Source organism: Corylus avellana, chromosome 7 (assembly GCF_965113065.1).
Source record: "Corylus avellana chromosome 7, dhCorAvel1.hap1.2, whole genome shotgun sequence".
NCBI classification, from domain to species: Eukaryota; Viridiplantae; Streptophyta; class Magnoliopsida; order Fagales; family Betulaceae; genus Corylus; species Corylus avellana.
The window spans coordinates 18,807,102-18,828,044 of record NC_142496.1 but is presented as its reverse complement, the minus strand read 5'-3'; the positions used below and the strand labels follow the sequence as shown (position 1 = coordinate 18,828,044).

At 38.7% G+C, this 20,943-nt stretch overlaps 1 protein-coding gene across 1 annotated transcript in view; it reads left to right on the top strand.

Moving 5' to 3' along the window:
• The first annotated feature begins 2,165 nt into the window (after positions 1-2,165).
• RHL1 (root hair initiation protein root hairless 1 (RHL1)) overlaps positions 2,166-20,943 on the top strand; it is a 39,002-nt gene continuing 20,224 nt past the window's right edge. The window contains exons 1-9 of the mRNA XM_088518134.1: positions 2,166-2,595; positions 7,070-7,180; positions 8,720-8,806; positions 8,923-9,134; positions 9,988-10,104; positions 10,293-10,518; positions 15,750-15,789; positions 15,878-15,927; positions 20,863-20,908. Coding sequence (XP_088374260.1) covers positions 2,269-2,595; positions 7,070-7,180; positions 8,720-8,806; positions 8,923-9,134; positions 9,988-10,104; positions 10,293-10,518; positions 15,750-15,789; positions 15,878-15,927; positions 20,863-20,908 — 1,216 coding nt within the window. The 5' untranslated portion in view covers positions 2,166-2,268. The remainder of the gene's footprint in view (positions 2,596-7,069; positions 7,181-8,719; positions 8,807-8,922; positions 9,135-9,987; positions 10,105-10,292; positions 10,519-15,749; positions 15,790-15,877; positions 15,928-20,862; positions 20,909-20,943) is intronic.

Here is a 20,943-nt window from a genome sequence, read left to right as displayed (position 1 = left end):
AATGCATTTTGTAATAATAATCATGGAAAGTAGTTGGAAATAAGAGTAATATACAATGATTAATGATTTGTAATCTCTAGACAGATAAAATAATTAATTGAAAATATGTGACAAAGGTTTTGTAGTTTATGTCAATATAGCATGCTTGAAATGATTGTATTTTCATAGTTCTGTAAGTATTCACTTGTCTTGACCACTTCAATTGTTCCTCAAACATTCTAACTTCTTACACCACAAATCAACCTATAAATAATTAAACACTAATCACAAATCTAAAAATTTAGAAACTTAAAATACACTCGAAAAACTTTAATTTAGGCATTCAAGATATTATTAATCAATCTTGGGGGTTCAGGGATGGATCTTAGCTGGTAGAGATCGATCCTATATGAGCAATGATCGATCCTAGCTCAATCCAGCTCTTGTTTTGGGTTTCAAGCCCCTAGCACACAATCCAATCAACACCAAACCTCCCTAGGGGTTCTACAACTCCAAAAAAATGTTCAAAAATTTATATAGGTGTCAATGTTCCACCTTTAATATCAAATCATTAAAGGCTTACCTTAATTGCCATAAAGTTCTGCAATACCAAACATACAATAAAACAATGTGTGTGTATTTTGAAATATTGCTTGAACACATATTTGAAATACTCATATTGTAAGATCATAAACACTTTCATATAAAATCATAACATTTGCTATTAAATCATCTTATAATTTTAACGCACAAAAGAATAACGTTCTTTTGATATATTCACATAAAATATTAGTTTTTCTTTTAAAAACAACCCATCTAAACTTGAGATATGTGTCCCACAATAAAATCATGTATAAGAAAAATCATAGGAAAAAAATTAATTAGCATGAAGGGTTCATGGGTTTTACCTTGAGAAAATGGTTGAAAATGAACAATTTTTTCCTTTGTGACTAACATAAATCTTTGGTTTTGGGCACTTCTCTCTTCTCCTCCTCACTCGAACATATTATTAAAGGCTAGAAATTTGTGCAAATAGGTTTACCTAGGGTTTTAAAGGGGCTACAAGTTGAGTTTTTAGGTGAAGGGATTGATCCTCCACCTTTTTGTTTGTTTGTTTGTTTAAATCACAAGATCATTGCCGAAATTACACTTTGTTTTGAAATCACGTGCATTTTTAAATTATCTTATTTTTCAGGATATTACACCCATGGCAAAGATGGTAGTGTGACCCCCCTAGGGGCTTTAGAGGTGGTGCAACCACCCTTGATTATTTTGTCCACATGAAATGATTTTTTAATTATTTTTATTGCTTTTGGGTTCCTACGAGAAATGTTTCTTTGGGAGAGAGTAATGCTACATATAGGGGTAGGCACAAGCCGGATTGGGCCGGGTTTGGGGGTTTCGGATACCCAACCTACACTTGGTGGGTATTGAAGATAACATCTGAGACTCAGCTATAATGAACAGTATGTGGGGCGGGGGCGGGTATTCCGTGAATAGCATTTCTATTCACTTTTGAGTTTGAGAGAGAGAGAGAGAGAGAGATTCAGAGAGAAACTTGGACGACGGTGGCTCACCAGTGCTTTGGTGGAGAAAGAGAGAGAGGCAGACGAGGGTTAGGGAACTTAGGGTTTTCATTTTTGTGTTTGGCAGGTCGGGGTGGGTACCTACATAGTTAAAAAAAAAATTACCCGAAACCCTCCCCGCCACGTGACGGGTAGTCAAAAATTCAACTTGGTACCACAAAGTTAACTCTGAACCGGTCTATGTGGGACGGGGCAAGGTGGACGGGTCGGGTTGTGCCGGTTTTGGCGGGTTTTGTCAACTCTTAGCTACATATCATATAAACATTTTACAAATATCTCACAAAGCTAACGTGATAAGGTATAATAAAGCTTGGATTAACTCTTGACATCAGTTCTGTGAAATATTGGGGAGATATTTGTATTTTATAAAAAAAATCATTGTTTGGGCTATAAGATCTTTTTACAAATTTGATGTAATTTCATTAGCATTATTTGATCATTCATATATATATATATATATTTTTTTTGACAATCATTCATATATTATTATCAAACGAAATAATAAAAATATTCGTTCCATTTCTATTACTATTAATATTATAAAGAATGGTCGTTCGGTATATGAAACGTGCCCAATCAAATTCGTCGATTGTCCTTTTAAAAACATACCCCAAATAAGGGATTCCCGATTTATTAAGAGAGAAACCCTGCTGGTTCGGTGGGTTCCCGCCTTCCCAAACAGAAGTCGCCAGTGGGTACTGGAATGGCGCGTGGTTCCTCATCGTCGAAGAAGGTGGAGCGCGAAACTAGTCGTGAGCCAAACCCGGAAGTGACAGAGCGCAAGAGGCTGAAGAGACTGGCATTCGCCAACAGCGTACTCTCGGAGACTCCAGCCAAGGCCCACGCGCCGCTGAGCCCTTCGAAGGCCGTGATCAAACACCACGGTAAGGACATTGCCAAGAAGTCGCAGAGAAAGAACAGGTTCCTCTTCTCATTCCCGGGCCTTTTCGCTCCGCTTGGCGGCGGTAAGATCGGCGAGCTCAAGGATTTGGGGTCCAAGAACCCCGTTCTCTACCTCGATTTCCCTCAGGTTCCATGCTTTTTTCACTTCCTCTGTCTGCTTCCCGATAAGTTTTGAAGGAGAAGAGAATCTTTTGGAGTTTTGCTTCCCTTTTTTTTTTTTGCTAGCAAAGATAGGATAGAAAAAGATGATGAGATTTTAACAAAGCAAACAGTATTCTATGTTTCTATTGCACTGGAAATTGCGGTGCTATTTGTAACCTAATTAACAAAATAAACAAGATTCTAGATCTGGATTTTACCTTCTTTTGTAGATTGTAGTTCGTTTCTCGTTCATTAGCTATATCTGAGGAAGTGTAGGAAAACATGAGAAATCTGAGTAATTGGGTTGGATGCCTGTTCTCTCACTGTTATTTAATCACTGCTTAGCTAAACAATTGGGGTTAAATCCAAAAATGGTCCTGGGTTTTAAAAGTGATATGGAGTTTATAAGATTAAGGAAAATGCTTTTTTTCATTCTCCCGCGGTCCCGCCCATCTCCCCACCATCTCCTCTCTCTTTGATTTTATTTTTTTATTTTTTTATTTTTTTTTAAATCAAGATGTTAAAGAGGGAAGATGGTGGGGAGATGGGTGGGGGAATGCATTGTAGCAAACCTCTGTTGCCACATGCACATCTTTTTCACCTCATAGCGGCGGAACTACCTTAGTAGTTGGGGGTCTTTGGCAATCCCAAATTTATTTATTTATTTATTTATTTTTGAAATCGCTATAAAAATATTATTTATTCCATGGCTCTGTCAATAATGACTTTTGTCACCCCTAGATGTCTAGATAAGTTAGCTTTCTATAGTTGCACATGTCTGTAGCAAACTAGGAAAATTTTGTATTTGAAAGGTAAATTCTTTTTAATGATGATTTTATAGACATGTAACTTTTGTATACAATTATGACTTATTACTTGGTATGAAATTAAGTTTAAAACTTATTTGCTTTTATTTTACATAAATGCTCGTGCACACACATAAAATGACTATATGTGTATATGTATTTATTTACGGAAGAATCTCTAACTTGTGGAGGTGGTCGTGGGGTGGGGGTTCCCTGCCACTCACTCTCTCCCATGTGGAGAAGGATCCTCTCCATTTCAAGTGAAATGGAGAGGATCCGTTTCCCTCCCATGTTAGGTGGGTTGTGGGGGACCCTACCCTCGCAACCACCCCATCTTGCCTTGCAACCTAACCCAACCCAATGCGGGAGAGGGTGGGTCGCGGGGGACTCCCACCCCGTGACCTGCCCTCTACCTCGCAAAGGTGATCGCAAAGGGGGGTGGGGGTCCCTCGTGACCCACCCCAGCATTGAAGAGGGTGAGTCGCTGGGAGCATCCATCCCCTTGACTAACTCCACGGGGTGGGGTTGCCTGCAAGCCACCTTCGCAAGGGTGGGGGTGGGTTGCTAGAGAACCCCACCACCAAACGCGGAGGGGATTTGCCCCATTGCCACCCTTACTTTTTTTTTAAAAAATTTCTTTTGTTTTAGGGGATATTGTGGTATGGGAAAGATGTACATGTGTCAACGTTTTATACGTCTTATGTGATTTGTTTTTGTATAGGTGGCAAATGGGCGCAATAACAGGTAGACATAAGGACTAATCTTATAAACCCAAAGCTCAAGGACTAATTTTCTCACTTTCTAGAACCCAAGGAATGTTTTGATAAACATGAAAACCACATGGACCATTTTTGGCATTAACCCTAAGAATTAAGAAACAAAAATGAACTTTTAGCTTAGTTAAAGAGTCTAGTACAACTTAAGCGGCAAACATTTAGTAAGTTAGACAAAATGATGGAGAGGATAGAGGATCAGGATCTATGTTCCAAATGTTATTGATATGCCTGCATTTTCTAAGCAACGAAACCGAGGATGTTTGGTTGATCAGAAAATTTAGGAAAAGAAACAAAGTGATCTGAAAGTTTTCATTGGTGAAGTTTTATTATTTGAGCCCTCAACTCATTGGAAAAAGAAGAAAAATAAAAATAGAAGAAAAAAAAAAGGCCTGAAAAAATCTTAGAAGTCAAATAGGTTACTGTGAAATGACGTTTGCCTTTCTGCCAATATGACTATTCATCACCTGGAAACTTATACAAGGAAAACCATGCATTCTAAATTGCATATTTATTTATTCATAATCTTTGCAGCTAAAGAAGGTTCAATTTATTCTAATTTCTAAATTGTAAAGAGGCATTTTCAAGGTCAAGTCCCTCTTTTACTCCTCAGCTTGCACCGAAGGAAGGAATTTCCCTTGGAAGAGTGTGTGGCTGACGCAGGCTCCTCCGAGGGCGATTTTCTTTGCTTGGTCGGTGGCTATGGGCAAAATTCTGACCTTAGACAACCTCAGGAAGAGGCATGTTATTGTGATGAATAGATGTTGCATGTGTAAGAGAAGTGAGGATACGGTGGACCATCTTCTTCTTCATAGCTTCTACTTTGTGGAGTGCCATTTTTGGTTGTTTCGAGATGTCTTGGGTGATGCCTAGACAAGTTTCTGAGTTATTTGCTAGTTGGTGGTCTGCTGGGAGGAGGGGGAGTGCAACGGTTTGGAAGATGGTGTCTACTTGGCTTTTTTGGTGTTTATGGAGGGAGAGAAATAATAGGTGTTTTGAGAACTTGGAGAGGTCCACAGAGGACATTTTATCCTCATGTTTTCATACTTTGTATCTTTGGACTATAGCTTTTGTGTCCCCGTTGTCGATTAGCTTTGATGATTTCCTTGTTCGCTTTTCCCTTTTTAGTTAGGTGATCCCTGTTGTATACTCCCTATGTACTTTGAGGCGTCTTACGCTTTTTATTCCTTGTCTCTATGTAATGCTTCTTGGGCTCTCTACAATCAAATAGATATTCTCCTTTGAAGCTCTCTACTTTAACGCTTTGTTCTCTCTCCTCAAATTTTCTGTCCTTCTCAGCCCTAGCGGTGGCGTGATAGGTGTTGCGCGCTAGGGTCCGGTGAGTTTGTCATGGAACATTGCTTCTCCTTTGAAGCAAAATCCTTTTGCTTTTCGGCAAAGGATGGGTGTACTGACCTTTGTCTGGAGGAAAGGAGAAAAGGATTTGTAGGGTATATTTTTGCGAGCAGCCAATGTTCTTCTTGGTTGGTGGACACGGTGGAAGCGGCGAGTCAGTCTCAGGTGAAGGAAGATATCGCGAAGTCTTACCGTGAGGGAGATAAGGTTACGATGGTTCACGGGGGAGGTAATAAGGCAGGAAGGTTCTTGGAGGTGTCGGTATTGGCTGAGGGTGGTCATAAGGGAGTCATCTGGCTCTCGGAGAGTTGTCATGGGCGGGGCTAGCGGCGATTTGCAGGAGAGCTACCGCAGTTGATGGCGGTACAGGTTAAGAAGACTGGATCGTTGGATTATGTGGTCCCAACTACGGCGGGGAATCTTATGCGTGCTTCTTCTTTGTGTGTTAATTTTGGGCGGTCGTTCGTGGTAGTCCTTCGCTCGACTTCTTGTGTCGAGGCAAAAGCTGTTGGTTTGAAGGTTCTTTCCTCAAGCTTTCTCGACCTGTTTCCGGTGTCAACTTGCTTCGAGACGGTGTCAACTTGCTTCTTACTTTTGGAAGTGGTGGAGGCTCTCAATGCTCCTCCGGTGCAATATCAATCCTCTCCGAGTGCGTGGTTTGTTAATTCTGAGGCCATAGTTGAGATCGGGGCTGCAGCTGCTCCAATGCCTAACTTATTAAGGAGGGGTTGCCTTAATTCAAGATCAGCAAAGAAAGGTACTCCTCATGTGTCTAAGACGCCGGTTGTTTTGTCGACATTATCGGAGGTTGTTGAGGAGAGGGAGGATTCCAGTTGGGATGGGTTGTTACAACCCCAATATTGATTGGTAGGTTTAGGTCCTTTTGGGGAGATTGAGGTCCTTCTTCTTCTGGATGTTTGTCATCCGTCTAAGGAGATTGATGAGTGGGATTTTCCTAACCCCCTCGATTGCGATTATGACAAAGAGGAGGATCCGGCCTTGGCGATGTTGGATGCCATTGAAGAGTATTTTCATAAGGAAGTAAAAGTCACTCGGGCGAAGTATAAAGGCACTAGGGAGTTGCTCAACTTGAAGAGTTCAGTCAATTATGGCGATGATTTTACTTCCAATTGGCAAGGGCAAGGCGCAAGGGCGGTATCGCTGAGCCTCTGTTTGGGTCTCGGATGGGAGGGTTTTAGTCTTAGGGTTTATGGTGTTGTGAGGGCTTTTGTCTTTTGTGTTTAGATGGGAGGGCTTCTGTCTTAGGGTTTTTGTTGGGCTTTCTTTCCTTTGCTTTTGATCCCTTTTCCTTTCTTTTTCTTCTCCTTTTTTTAGGCGTTTTCTTGAATACTTCCTGTGTACTAGAGTTGCGCCCCTCTACGCTTTTGATAAATGAACATTACCTATCAAAAAAAAAAAAAAAAAAACTTATAAAAAAAAAAGGGTTCTCATTGGTAGATTTGGGCCATATGGTGTCAATCATACATGCTATACTTAATTGATCTTTTTTTTATGTTCATTTCAGGGTCGAATGAAGTTGTTTGGGACTATTGTATATCCAAAGAACAGATATTTGACGCTGCAGTTCCCTAGAGGTGGGAAGAATGTGATGTGCGAGGATTACTTCGATAATATGGTTGGTCCTTCTCTTAGTTTCGTTCAATTCTCGAGTTACACAAGTTTTGTTTGCATTGATTGTTGTGTTAGTTTTCAATTCTATGGGGTTGATCAATGCATGCCTTTTATACTTAGATTGTGCTTGTGTCGGCGTAAAAAGTATTCTGACGTAAAACATTTTCCGGGAAAGTAACTGATTTTCTGGTGTGGTTGTTACTTTGAAAATGATTCTTTTTCTTGATGTCCTCATTCCAAAGATTCTTTTTCAAACGCCTTATATACATTGAGATGTGAACCCAAATGGCAAGCAGATCTCCCACCTCCTCATATTTGTTCATTTTGTATCCTTCACTCCTGCCACAATATTAAGAGACAAAAGCTATGAAGTTATATGCATAAGAATGGCAGCAAGGCAAAAGAAGATTTAAATATCATCAAAATGGGATAGATAATTGAAATATTAGATCACTACAACTGAGTTTGAGCCTCCTTAACTGGGATCCCATTGTAATGGCCCAATAAAGCTCCACTCTGCCAACCCAAGTTAGATACTTTTGCTTCTATTAGTTTGTCTGTTATATGAGTATTTCTAACTTAAAACAAATGTATGGTTGTAATACTTCCTAGACAGACTTTTTTCTCTTTCCTTGCTGCACAATTGTCTTCAACCTCCCAATAGCTACACATCCACCACAATTTTTTTATAAATGCTAAATGTACGTCAAAAAATTGAAAAGAACAGTGAGAGAGTGAAAGAGAGAGAGCCCACCATCAGTTAAGAGAAGCATACAGTAAGGAAGCTCGCATTTGAAAGCTTTGATCTTTCTCCTTTCATCTTCCAATCTTTGCACACCATCATCAAGTTGACACTTTGGTGTGGGATCAATTATAGAGATGGGTTATTGAAGCGAAATTTACTAATATTTGGGGTTAATGGACCATCAAGGTGGTAACAGGTTCGAATGGGAGAGGTTTGTGGAAAATTTTAGGAGTTGGTAACAATATTTGTAAGGGTGTGCTAAGTTTGGTGTGGACGGTGGTAGGAGGGCTCGTTTTTTGGCATGATGTCTGGTGTGAAAATTTGGCTTTTAAAGATGCTCTTTGGATGGGATGAGGCAGAATATGATATCTATGCTACACTTGTGGGCGTTGGCTCACCACTGTATTGATGTCTTGACTATAGAAGAGTTCTTGAATATGTGTTATTTGTATATTCCGTAGGGGTTTTCTTGTATATATTTTTGCATTATGGTTGCGCCCCTATGTGCTTTTTCAATAATATTCACATTAATTATCAGAAAAAAAAAATATTGTGATTGTCAATCTGATACTGAACCATTTAGTGCTCTGCTCAAGGGGACCACTTCTTGCATGACTTGTGTTTGAAGGCATTTTGGGTTCTTCCCTACCTTCTTCCTCTTATGATGTTCCTGGTTTACAACAAGTTTTGTGTGCCTCTTTGATACTTTCCGAAAGAGTGTTTGATCCTCCCCTATGAACTGAGTCTTTTGGCAATGGATTACATTTTTATTAGTAACAATAACTTCTGATACTGCAGATTGTATTTTCTGAAGCATGGTGGATTGGGAGAAAAGATGAGAACCCTGAAGAAGCTCGACTCAATTTTCCTAAGGATGTGGATGAGGTTAGGTTCCCTTAATATAAGTTTTGTTGGATCGCATCTTTTATTTGTTTGAATTTTGGGTAATTGGAAAATCATGTCCCTTGGTGACCCATATATCAAATGTCTGTTCTTTTCAGGGACACGTCGTTGAATATGACTTTAAGGGTGGTGCAGGTGCTGCATCTGTAAATAAGCCCGGTTTGCATAAAACTGGAATGATATACATAGATGAGCAGTCTCCTAAAGCTGAGCTTGAAGTTGATCTATCAGATGGTGAAAACAATTTGAAAGATCCGATAAAAGTAACACCAGTTCGACATTCAGAGAGAACTGCTGGGAAATCATTTAAGTACTAGCCTTACTGTCTTATTTTGCTTGATATGCATTATTTTCGTGACATAAAAATGTGAGTAGCTGTGGTATGCTCCTATTACCTGAAGTTATAGAATGTTGTTTATGCTGTCCCTTCGCTCTAATGATGAAGGGATAGGAAAGGGTTGGGGTATGTCTTACGTTCTTGTGTTACCAATCAGAAAACTTGAGCGTCACAGATCTCACTCCAAAAATTTATGTATGAACATAGATGGATTGATGAACATCATCAACTTTAATTCTTTTGTGAGGCTAGTTTAATGTACTTGGTCATTAGTAATTCTTATTTCGAAACAGCCCCCCTCCAACCCCCTCAAAAAAGTGAGAGGAAAAAACAGAAAGGAAAAAGAGAAAATTGTTAAAAAGGCACAGGTAGTGCATGTAGACACTGCTAGTGGATAGTTAAAAAGGCACTGCTGTTAATGAGCCACTGCTAACATGTAGACACAGGTAGTGCATTCATTTTTGCAAATGGAATCTTGCAAGATTGTCATGTATCCTCTGGATGTAAGATCTATATATTATGAGACAATTGTTTTGAGTGAGTTGTGGTTCCTTTCATTACAGTTGGCTACATGAATAAGCTTTTTCCCTTTTATTTTCTTTTTCCTTTTTCTTTTTTGAACTTAGGATGAAATGGGAAAGGTTGTTGATCATCTATGAGATACCAAAATTAGAATTTGTGATCCTCTGATGCTTCTGCTCATGTTTCAGCCAACTGTTTGGAATTTTTCATTAGTTAAGCTTTGATGTTCTATCCTGTTTAAGTTATAATCCTTTCCTTTAGAAAGTCCACAAATCCATTTATCTCTACTTTTTTTACTGGTCAGTTTTGCAGAAGCTTCTTCTGGAGAAGATTCTGTTGGAAGTGATGCTGATGTATCAGAAGGAGAAGAAAAGAAAGTTGTGGGAGTTGATTCTTCAACCACAAAATATACTAGTGGAAATATCCTGATTATGTTGTCTTGATTAATAACTGTTTCCGAAGTTACTTTTTCTTTGAACATCTCTGCATTTGAGCCATACTGGAATGTTCGAACTTTATTTTTATTTTTTGGATAAGTCTTCTTATATTTCATTATGCCAAAGTTCCTTTTCATCAGCAGTATGTTTATTACCTTAAATTGAAAATACAGACTGAAAGTCTTGGCTATGTAGCCCTTGACATTGACAATAAGGATGCTGTAGAAAGGACTCTGTTTCCTGAAAAGAATGAAGAGTCTGCTATGTCAGTGTCTAAGTCGAAGAGACTGTCTCACACTGCCACAACGGTAACCACAGATAAAGAAAGATCTTCCAGTAATAATGGTTCACTTGTTCAGACTACTATATCCACATTGTTTAAGAAAGCGGAGGAGAAGGTAAGGTCTTATAACTTGTTTGGTAGACTGAGAGTACGAAGTGGTTAACATTGTTTCATTTTTCTTCCTCTAAAACAGTTTTTATTGTGAAAGGAACTGAGGGATTCCTTATTTGTTTCGAGAAAGTTCTTCTCGGGTCTCTATCTCTCTCTCTCTTGGCACGTGTAGGGGCATTTTGACGTTTTCCTCCTTGTGTTATTCTCAGACACTGGCATTCTTTTTAGTTTTCGTTTGTTTGGTATTCTGTATGGGATTCTTGATTTGGTTTTATGTCGAGGCCAAAGCCTTTGAGCTTTTGGTAGAAAAGGGGCTGTCAGTTTTGCGTTTCATGGAAAGGAGTCGACGGGTGCCCCGTGTAGTGTATACTGGTAAGGTTGTCGTGGCATGGCTGGCAGCTATTGTGGAGGCGTAGGTCCTAGTAGTAGATTTGAAAGATTTTGTTAAATACTCGAGGGTGGGGAGCAAGGTGTTTATAGTACGCGTACGACTAGCATTTAGCATTAATGGAATATGGGGGTGGTGGACAGATAGGTTTTGTTGCAACCCTGGAGGATCGCGAAGGGAGGGGTTGGAGAAGTTGTGCTGCCAAGCTGCAAAAGGTGGTTGTTTTTCTCAAGTTGTTGTTCGATGAGGGAAGTCGAACATTGCCTTCATGACAATCTCTTGGTGGCTTGCTGTTGAACGAATTGGGTGGCTCTTTGATGCTAGCAGGCAAGGCTTAGGTGGAAGTTTCGGACAACAGGTCTTATGTGGAGGTTTTGGGTAGAGTGGGGTAGATGCAGGAAAGGGCCATGACAATAGGGGCAAAGTGGGTGATGGCCAAAAAGTTCCATCCTGTTTGAAGGAACGTCCATTGGTGCCTATGATGATGGTGAGTGCTGGTAGGGGTTGATGGGAAGAGGACGTTTAGTGAGGTGCTGGTTGGACCAGGCTGCTTAGGCCTGATGCATTAGTACCATAGGTCCTAATGGACAGTGGTCAAGGTGTCATTAGAGACATGACGATTCCAGGGTTTGTGTTGTAGCAAAGGGCATGGCTGTTCATGGGAGTAGTGCGATGAGTGTTAGTAGGGTCCTTAGTGATTTGAGAAAACAATTGGAGTTATTGAAAGGAGAAGTAGGCCAGGTTATTGCGAAATTGGATGTGGGCATAGAGATTATTGGGCTGGAGGAAATTGGCAACTCGAAATTGCAATGGCGAAACCCATTGACTTAGTGAGGCCCCAACCCTCTAAAAAGCTCTCTGTTGTTGACTGTTAAATCACATCACTTATCCCAAAAGCTTAAGCTGATAGGAAGAGGTAAATTTAATCATTTAATTATTATTTTAACACTCCCCTCATGTGTGGACACAAACTCCCTTTTAATAGGTGAAGCCCAATATATGAAATATTTAATTTGGGACGTAAATGACGGAGTCAAGGTTCGAACTCGGGACCTTTGGCTCTGATACGATGTTAAATCACCACTTGTCTCAAAAGCTTAAGTTGATGGAAATAGGTAAATTTAATCACTTAATCATTACTTTAACATATATAGACCAAGGCCCAAAAATGGAATTAGGATCCTCTCTAGTTGATTATATTTGAGGCAAATTTTTGTCCCATAAAAAAGTGAAAGGACAAAAATACTTCTAAAATATAACTAACTGGATGTTCTCCAGTTCATCTTGTTCCCCAAAAATGATGGACCAAGCCTAACTTTTTTTTTTTTGATAAGTAGATGGACCAAGCCTAACTTGAATTAAATAGGTGTGTTAAGAAGAGTTAGGGTTTGAGTCATTAAGGTTTTGGGGGTAGTTTAGTCTTTATAGTATTTCCCTAATCCTATATAATAGGATGCTTATGTTAGGTTAACATAAGTTGAATAATATTAACATGGTATCAAAGCCTTAGGGTTTGAATCCTTGGCCCTTTGTTTGTAGTAGTGTTTTTCCGCCCTATTTGTGTTGTTTTGTTGAGTGTTTTTCTGGTGGCAGCACCGCCCATGTGGGCATAATGCCCTCACGGGCAGTGCCTTGAAATATGTTGATGTCCATGGTTATTTTTTGAAGAAAGAAAATTTTTTGTCGTCAATCTGTCATGGCTTGTTGGTGTGTTGGTCACTAACGGCTTCTGGGTGTGATTGTTGGTCTTATATGTGGTGGCCAGCGAGTTTTGTGGTGGATGGTGAAGTTGCAGCGGCCATTGGGAAAAAAAAAAAAAAAAAAAAATCCGGCCATTTGATGTTTGTGTTGTTGAAACGTTGATCTGTGGCAATCGTTTGATTCTGTTGTTGCTGTTTTTGGAGTGACTGGAGTGGTCTGTATTCTCCGGCAAGATCCGGCGAGCTCCGGCAAGATTCGGCGAGCTCCGGCAAGATCTGGCGATACTCCGGCAAGGCTTCGACGAAGGTTCGGCGAGCCTAAAGTGACTGTTTCTGTTATGTCTTTCACCGTTTTGCTTCTGTTTTAGGTACTGCTGGCATGTTCTATCTATCTCTGGATAGTCTCCAGCAAAGTGGTATTTTTTTTTTTTTTTTTTTTTTTTTTTTTTTTTTTTTTTTCCTTCAGTAGTTGTTTTCCAGCGAAACATGTTGGTTAATCATGTGTTTGTTGTTAGTTGTTGGTGATCGATGTATTTGACCGGCCTTGGATTCTCCGGCGAGAACCGATCCAATGTTGTGATCGATATATCCGACCGGCCTTGGTGTTTTGCGGCGAGATCTGATCAAATCTTGGTTGTTCAAGTTTTCGACCGGCGTTGAAGTTTTATTTAATTATCTTGTTATTTGTATTGTGTGCTCCAAGCTGTTCCAGATTGAGGGGGAGTGTTAGAGTATGTTTTTCTAATTGTTTTTTGTTTGCTTGTATCTTCCAAGCTGGATTCATATGATGTATATGCTCTAGCTTGAGGGGGAGTGTTAGAAGAGTTAGGGTTTGAGTCATTACGGTTTTGGGGGTAGTTTAGTCTTTATAGTATTTCCCTAATCCTATATAATAGGATGCTTATATTAGGTTAACATAAGTTGAATAATATTAACAAGGCAAAAAGCCCAAATCCCAGTTAAGTGAAATGCACATTTTGCAAACCCACTTTTTAGTGGGTGATGAAGCTGCGGGTTGGGGATGCCTCTTATTCGGGCAAGGGCCTGGGCACGAGCACGAGTCCAGCAAGTGAAAGCTTTGCCAAGCATAGTGGCTCTCCGATGGCTGCTCCGGCGAGCCTTGATGACTCAGAATGTTGCGTGGGAGATGATCAGGATGGGAGTCAGAGCTTTTCAGGGGGCACATTCATTGAGATTCCTCTTGCTGGCGACCCTCTGTCTACTGCGGGGCCTTCAGATATCTAGTTGCAGCTTCTACTCCCCTCTCCTTCAGATTTTGCCAGTGATGAGGCTCTAATGGTCTCCCTCAGGCCTGGGCATCCTGCTTGGGTGCTTGCAGTAATGTTTTTTGGGTTGGAGGGTTCCCTTGTTTGTGTTGGAAATTAGGTTCTAGCACAGGTGCTGAAGTTGACATTGTGTGTTTGAGAGCCCATGCCGATAGAGCTCTTGCCCCTCAACTGTGAATGAGATGTCTCTTCGTGCAGGGTTAGAGTCTTTAGCTTGGGTCTTGCAGAAAGTGAAGGAAATCTGTTGTCATGTGGGGTTATCGTGTGATGGCTTTGAAGAGGAGCTTATGGCCTTGCTTATGGCCATTGAAATGAGCCCGCTTCCAAAAGGAGTCGGGCTCTAGTTTCAAACTAGTTAACAAAGAAAACAAAGAATTAAAAAGATTATCCTGTTCGGTCAATTATGATTCGAAAGGTTGTAGTTCTAGCCACGACATTGTTAAGGGAAGGGCTTTTTGTGGTGGTCCTTATGAAGCCTAAATTGCTATCGTGGAATGTGAGGGTTGAGTGAGGGGGACAAATACCATAGAGACAGAAAGTTGCTCAGAGAGTGGAAGGCATATGTCATTTGTTTGTAGGAAACTAAACTGTAGTATATGTCTAGTTGTGTTGTGTGTAGTTTGTGGGCATGTCAACTCGTGGATTGGTGTTGTTTAGATTCTACAGGGGCTTCTGGTGGAATCTTGCTCATGTGATAGGAAAGTGGTGGACAATGATCGGTGAAATCCTTTTGCTAAATTGAAAGTTTTTGATATTTTTTTTTTGGTGTGGGGAGGGCGGGGGTGGAAGTTCATTGGAAGTTAAATGAAGTTTTCCCAAAATTTTATTAGTAGTCCACTTGTTCAAGTGTGGTAGTCTTCTTTCTCGGTATTTATTTTCTATATCTGCTAGTTTTAAATTTCTTAACATTTTTGACATGTGGTTTGGCCCTGTTTTAATTTCTAACTCTAAATACTTCTCACTAAATTAGTTTTTATGATAAATTAGAGTTCCATTTACTTTTTGATTTTTGATGGTATCCATTAGCTAAATTTGAACTTTGAGCCTTGGAGAAATTTGGATATCCCATGTATAGGCAAGCTTAATTCACAGTATTGCTGCTAAATATGCAAATCATAATTTTCAAGTTTGTTAGGAGGAATTAATTCTTGGAAATTTATGAAAACTCAAATGAAATTTAAGCTTGTTAGTAAGAGTTTTGGATGGGATGGACCTTACTGGTAATCCCTTCTGAAAGTTACGGTTGCCAAAAGATTGATGATGTTGACATGTTCACACGGGGGCTTATCCTCATTCTATATATTCCAGGTGCTGGGTTCCTTGTCAATTGTATACCAGCTAGAGACATTCCAGTTTTAGCACTTCTGCCATTTCACATCTGGGCATAGTCATTGTACATTGCAATCTGTCAGAAATTAATTGAATCATTACTTTGTAAGTTTAAGGAACCTTTTACTCAAACCTGATAATAGGATAACCATTTCATGCCTGTTTCATCTTTGTTTACCAGTTTGGTTGTTGCTTCTAAGAGCAGAATAAAGTAATGAGCTCCAGTTCGAATAACACTATATTTATCCATAGGAGTAGGATGGAGGATGTGGTTGTGGGTTCAATACTTACTGGGTGCGAGTACAACTTATCAACCAAAGAGAAAAAAAAGAAGAGCAAGAAAAAAGAAGAGCAGAATAGGGTTTCCATGGATGCCAACTTTACCTATAAACTTGCGGATTAATATTTTTGATTTCTCACATCTATAGAATAATGTGTATTAGGGAAATGGACTCAAAATATACTGCCAAGTAATTTGTAGATAGCTAGTATTCAGATTCACAGTTTTCTTATAAAGCTTTTCCATTTTCAGAAAGCACCCAGAAATCCAAGGAAAGCTCCATCACCAAAAGGTTGCTAATTTTCATGATTTCTTTTTTCTATTATGAGACTACTGGGATTAGAAAACTCAGAACAACAAGAACTATTGATTTTGTCCAGTTTCCGACCAGAAGTTGCTGCATAGCAATTCAAAAAGGAAGATTAATGAGGTGAGCTTTTTTTTTTTTTTTTCTTCAATTTTTATTTTGAGCTTCAAGTATAATGATCTTTTCTTTTTCTTAGGGATGACTGCTTTATGTGGGACAGTTTTTGATCTAGTACAAAAGCTTTGACACCAAAACAGATGTAGAAAGCAGTAGGAATGGTTTTTTAGAACCTGTGAACAGTACTCTGAATAACATAGCAGCATAAACAATATCCGCGAGCAGTCTTTTGGCTGTTTGTGATCATTTGTTAACCTTTTGAGGGAAAAGTGGTTTAGGTTTTAAAGATTAGAATTTTTAGAAAGGAATCAGTCCAAATTCTGATATTGCTTTGGCTGGAGTTGTATGGAAAATTACTAAACAATTCAAAGGAAAATAGAAAGGAGAAAGGATAGACAAATGTAAGCATCACATCTAGGGTTCCTTGGCAATACATCTTGGATAGGGTTGTATCATATAATTTTCAAGGGCAATTGTTGCGGAAAATTCTCATAATGTCTTACCTTCTCAATAGAAACTCATTAATTTATACGGGCATCTAATGCCTAATTCTAATAGGATTTGAAATCTTGCTTTAAATAAAATTCTAAAAGTGTATAAAATTTAAAATAATCCCAAGCTAAATATCTAATCTTGATGGATTGGCAAGCTAGCTGAGATTATTCAAAACCTTGCCCCTTACATTTAGTCTATCCCTCTTTCCTGGAACCTTATAGATTGATTGGATACTTGAAGCGTCAGCACTTGCTGTAGAGGAGATATCCGTAGCCAAGCAGATGAGAGAGAAGGAAGCTTTTTGAGATTTTGAATATGATCCCACAAAAGTTTAGACTTGGGAATGGTGATGATAATTGTATCTCTCTCTCTCTCTCTCTATTTTTTATAATGAGGCGGCAATGATGATAGCGATATATCTATCCCTCCAATTGATCCGTTAAACTGTTCAGATATGACAAGCTCAATATTTTGCAAGGTTGTATAGGCAAAATGATCTTCGCTTGATGTGCACAATAGAAAACTAGGGAATGAGACTCATCGTTGTCCCTTGTATTCTTTGATTTCTGCCTTCGCACCATTTTAACTGGGTTTGTTCAACTTTTACTTCAACAATAGTTCCCATCTCTTTAAAGTCTTCTTTCATCAGTACTGGATCTTCTTTGTTTCAACTTCAATGCGTTGAGAACGGTAGTCAAGGTTGGTTTCTGCATTCTAATGATTGAATCTATGACACTTCGACAACATTAATAGATTGTCGTATTTTCCTTTGATTGTGACTTCAAGCTTTGTTTGATGAACCCTTTTAAAAAGAGCTTATCTTCTTGCATCTTCAACTTAGCATGCTCTATCTTACTCATTGGAAATTAAGCTACTATCTTTAATTAAATAAGTTGCCGTACTCGGTCACAAGTCGCAGTGGCCTCTGCAAATCTTTCAAAGAAATGTCAGTGCAGCCCTTTGATAGCTTAGCTGGTACTCTAGGCACTTCGTAGGCTGATCAGTGGTTGGTTTTGTAGCTTCCGTTGTTAAGGTACAAGTTTTTTTTCCCTCCTGTTTGCCTTTATCTTGAAATTTCTCTTTTTCAAGGAATTCAGAAGCCTTCTTTACACCAAAAGCTTCTGCCTTTAATTTTTCAGCTTTACTGCTTTGGCATACAAATTGTCTTCCTTTGTTCTATTGTTAGATCTCAAAAACCCTTAATGATAGTTTACCTCATGATACCCATATCAATGGCTTTTTGGAGATCATAAAATTGTGAAGTGGACATTGTTTGAATTCCAGATCTCAGCTTTCCTTTGAATTGAGCAATTGTCATCCACTCATACTCAACACCTCCATACTTGATAGTTAGCTCATCCAATTTTCTAGCTTAATCAATTACTGAGAAATTACCTTTCTGAAAGCAAACCATTTCATCAGAAAGTCTCCTCTGAAGTATATCGTGAAGCACTTTTTCTCTAAGACACATCTTAAACTCTTCCCATTGAAACATAGTGGCGTAACCTGCTTTAATACCAAAATTGACATAGGACAAAAGCTTTGGCACTAAATCTGATGTAGAAAGCAGCTTGAAAGTTTTTATAGCAACTGTGAACTGTGCGCTGAGTACTGTAGCATCATGAACAGTAGTACTTGTGAACAATATTCTGATTGTTTATGAGCTTTTTGAGGGATGAGTGATTTAAGGTTTTAAAGATCATGATTTTCTGGAAAGAGTAGGTTCAAATTCTGATATACTTTTGACTGGAGTTTGATGGAAAATTGTTGGAGAATTCAGAAGGAATAGAAAGGAGAAAGGATAGAGAAACCTAATTATACGTTTGGTATGTAGAATAGACCTTAGGAATGGAATGGTTATTCCTATAAAATAATCATTCTTTTGTTAGGTATAGTACACCATTTCTTGGAATAGTCATTCTAATGGAAATGACTTTTTTTTTTTTGGATAAATAAGTGATTCATTGAAAAGCGTAGAGGGGCGCAACCCTAGTACACAGGAAGTATACAAAGAAAAGCCCAACTATAGACAAAAAGAGGAACATGAAGATAAAAATTGAGACACAGTGGAAATCTTAGGCACACTACAAGCTTCGGTCCAATGGAACAATGTTTGAATAAGCAACTTTTTGAGCTCTTCCATTGACCTTTCTTGATCTTCAAAGCACCTTGCATTCTGCTTTTGCCAAATGATCCACATAAGACACAATGGTGCTATTCGCCACACCTCTTTAGCTGAAATATTATCACGCTGACCACGCCAACACACTAACAAATCTGCCACCCCTTCGGACATAACCCATGTGAAATCATAAAGAGTGAGTACTACACTCCATAACGCTCGTGCCACTTAAACACAAAGGAGAAGATGATTGATAGACTCATCACTCTGCTTGCACATGCAACACCATTCCACCACAATGATACCTCTTTTACGCAAGTTGTCCAAAGTCAGAATCTTTCCTAGAGTCACCGTCCACACAAAGAAACTAACTCGCAATGGAACTTTGACTTTCCATATACTCCTCCATGGGAAAGTAGAAGTTTCTGTTCCCGAAGAAGAAAGCATGCGAAAAAAAGATTTTACCTCAAAAATATTTTGTTTGGAAGGATTCCACAACATGTAGCTTGTCGCTCCCATACACCTGCGAAAAGTATATAACTTCCCAAAGAATGCTGTCACCAGCTCTACCTCCCATCCTTGGACAGCTCGTATGAAGGAAACATTCCGCTGTATGCTGCCATTGGACAGTTGCATATGATCCTTAACCCATGCCTCCTTATTGCAAGCTATTCGAAATAATTCAGGAAAGCTTCCTTCAAGGGCTGATTCCTGCACTAGTTATCGTGCCAAAATCTAACATGGGAACCATCACCTATCCCAAAACTAATAAATCTCGAGAAAGCTTGCCATCCTCTCCGAATATGTTTCCACACTTCCCATCTTCCAAATAAAGGAATAGCTATTCCTAGAAAACAGAATGTGTTTTCTAGAAAACCAACATTATTTAATAATTTTTTCAAACCAATTTTTTTTTAGATTCTGAAAATTCCTTGGGTGGCCGACTACTTCATCAAGGGGTGATGTCAGAATTTTGTTTTTTTTTTTTTGTTTTTGTAAATCTTGGGTATTTTAGGAACTTTGGTTCAATTCCAGGGAGAACATAAGTGTTACCAAATAAAAGAATAGGAATGGTCATTTTATTTCAACTTCTTATATTCCTAGTAATACCCATTCCTATTTCTAAAGGAATGACCATTCCATGTACCAAACGCGCCCCTAGTGTTTCTCGGCATCACACCTTAAATAGAATTGCATCACACAATTCTCAAGAGCAATATTTTCTGGAAATTCTCAAAAACGCTTTCTTTTTAAAAATAGAAACTACATTCATTTATATAAAGGCTTCTAATGAGTAATGTTAGAGACCATCTTTTTATCCTCCTAAAGCTGATGTGGCTTTTAAAATCACTATTAAATTTTAGATGAATCATACTTAAATTTTAATCCAATAGTGATTTTAAAAACCACATCAGCTTTAGGAGGATAAAAAGATGGTCTCTAGCATTACTTGCTTCTAATTCCTAACTTTAATTTAGAATCTTAATAACATTTGAAATTGTAATAAGACTAGTGAACCTAACTATAAGAAGACTTTGGATAACTTGTGGAAGAGGAACGTCTTAGTGGTGGATTAGTGTTTATATGTGCAAGAGAAGTGGGAGTCAATAGATCATCTTCTTCTTCACTGTGAAGTGGCAAGAGATTTATGGGCTTCAATTTTCCGACTTTTTGGTGTAGAATGGGCATGCCTAGAAGGGTTATAGAGTTGTTGCCATGTTGGATTGGTTAGTTGGGAGCCATAATGATTTAGAAGTTTGGTGGATGACACCTTTATGTTTAATGTGGTACATATGGAGAGAACGGAATGTAAGGTGCTTTGAAGCTTGCGAGACTTAGATGGTAGAGCTAAAGAATATTATGTTCAAGTCCTTTTACACATGGATAGTGGCATATCATAGTCCACATTTTTCTAGTTTTTCTGATTTTTTGGATTTTTGTTCTTTTTCTCACTAATAAGGGGTTTCTCTTGTATATTTCTTGTCTAATAGAGTTGTGTCCCTCTACACTTCTAATGAAATTGATTTACTTGTAAAAATAAACTTAAGACTCCTAATAAGACCTAGCCTTTATGGGTTTTGACTACTAAACCAAACAAAATAAGTAATACAACCCACAAATAAAATTGCAAAAACATAATAAAATCTAAAATCAAGAATTAATCGACTAGAAAGATAACAGATGTCCAGAAATATAAAAATTATAGAAATACCCTCAACTCCTATAATTAAATAAAACTAGATTCAAACAAATCATCTTCTTGTCCCTTACATGTGGGACCATGAAGATGTAAGCTGAAATAGTTTTACATGATCTTTTTGCAGGACGGACCTAGTAAAAAGGCAAAAGTTATCAAGGAAACGGATGGTGGTAAGTCTCTCTCTCTAACAAGCCATAAGATTCCA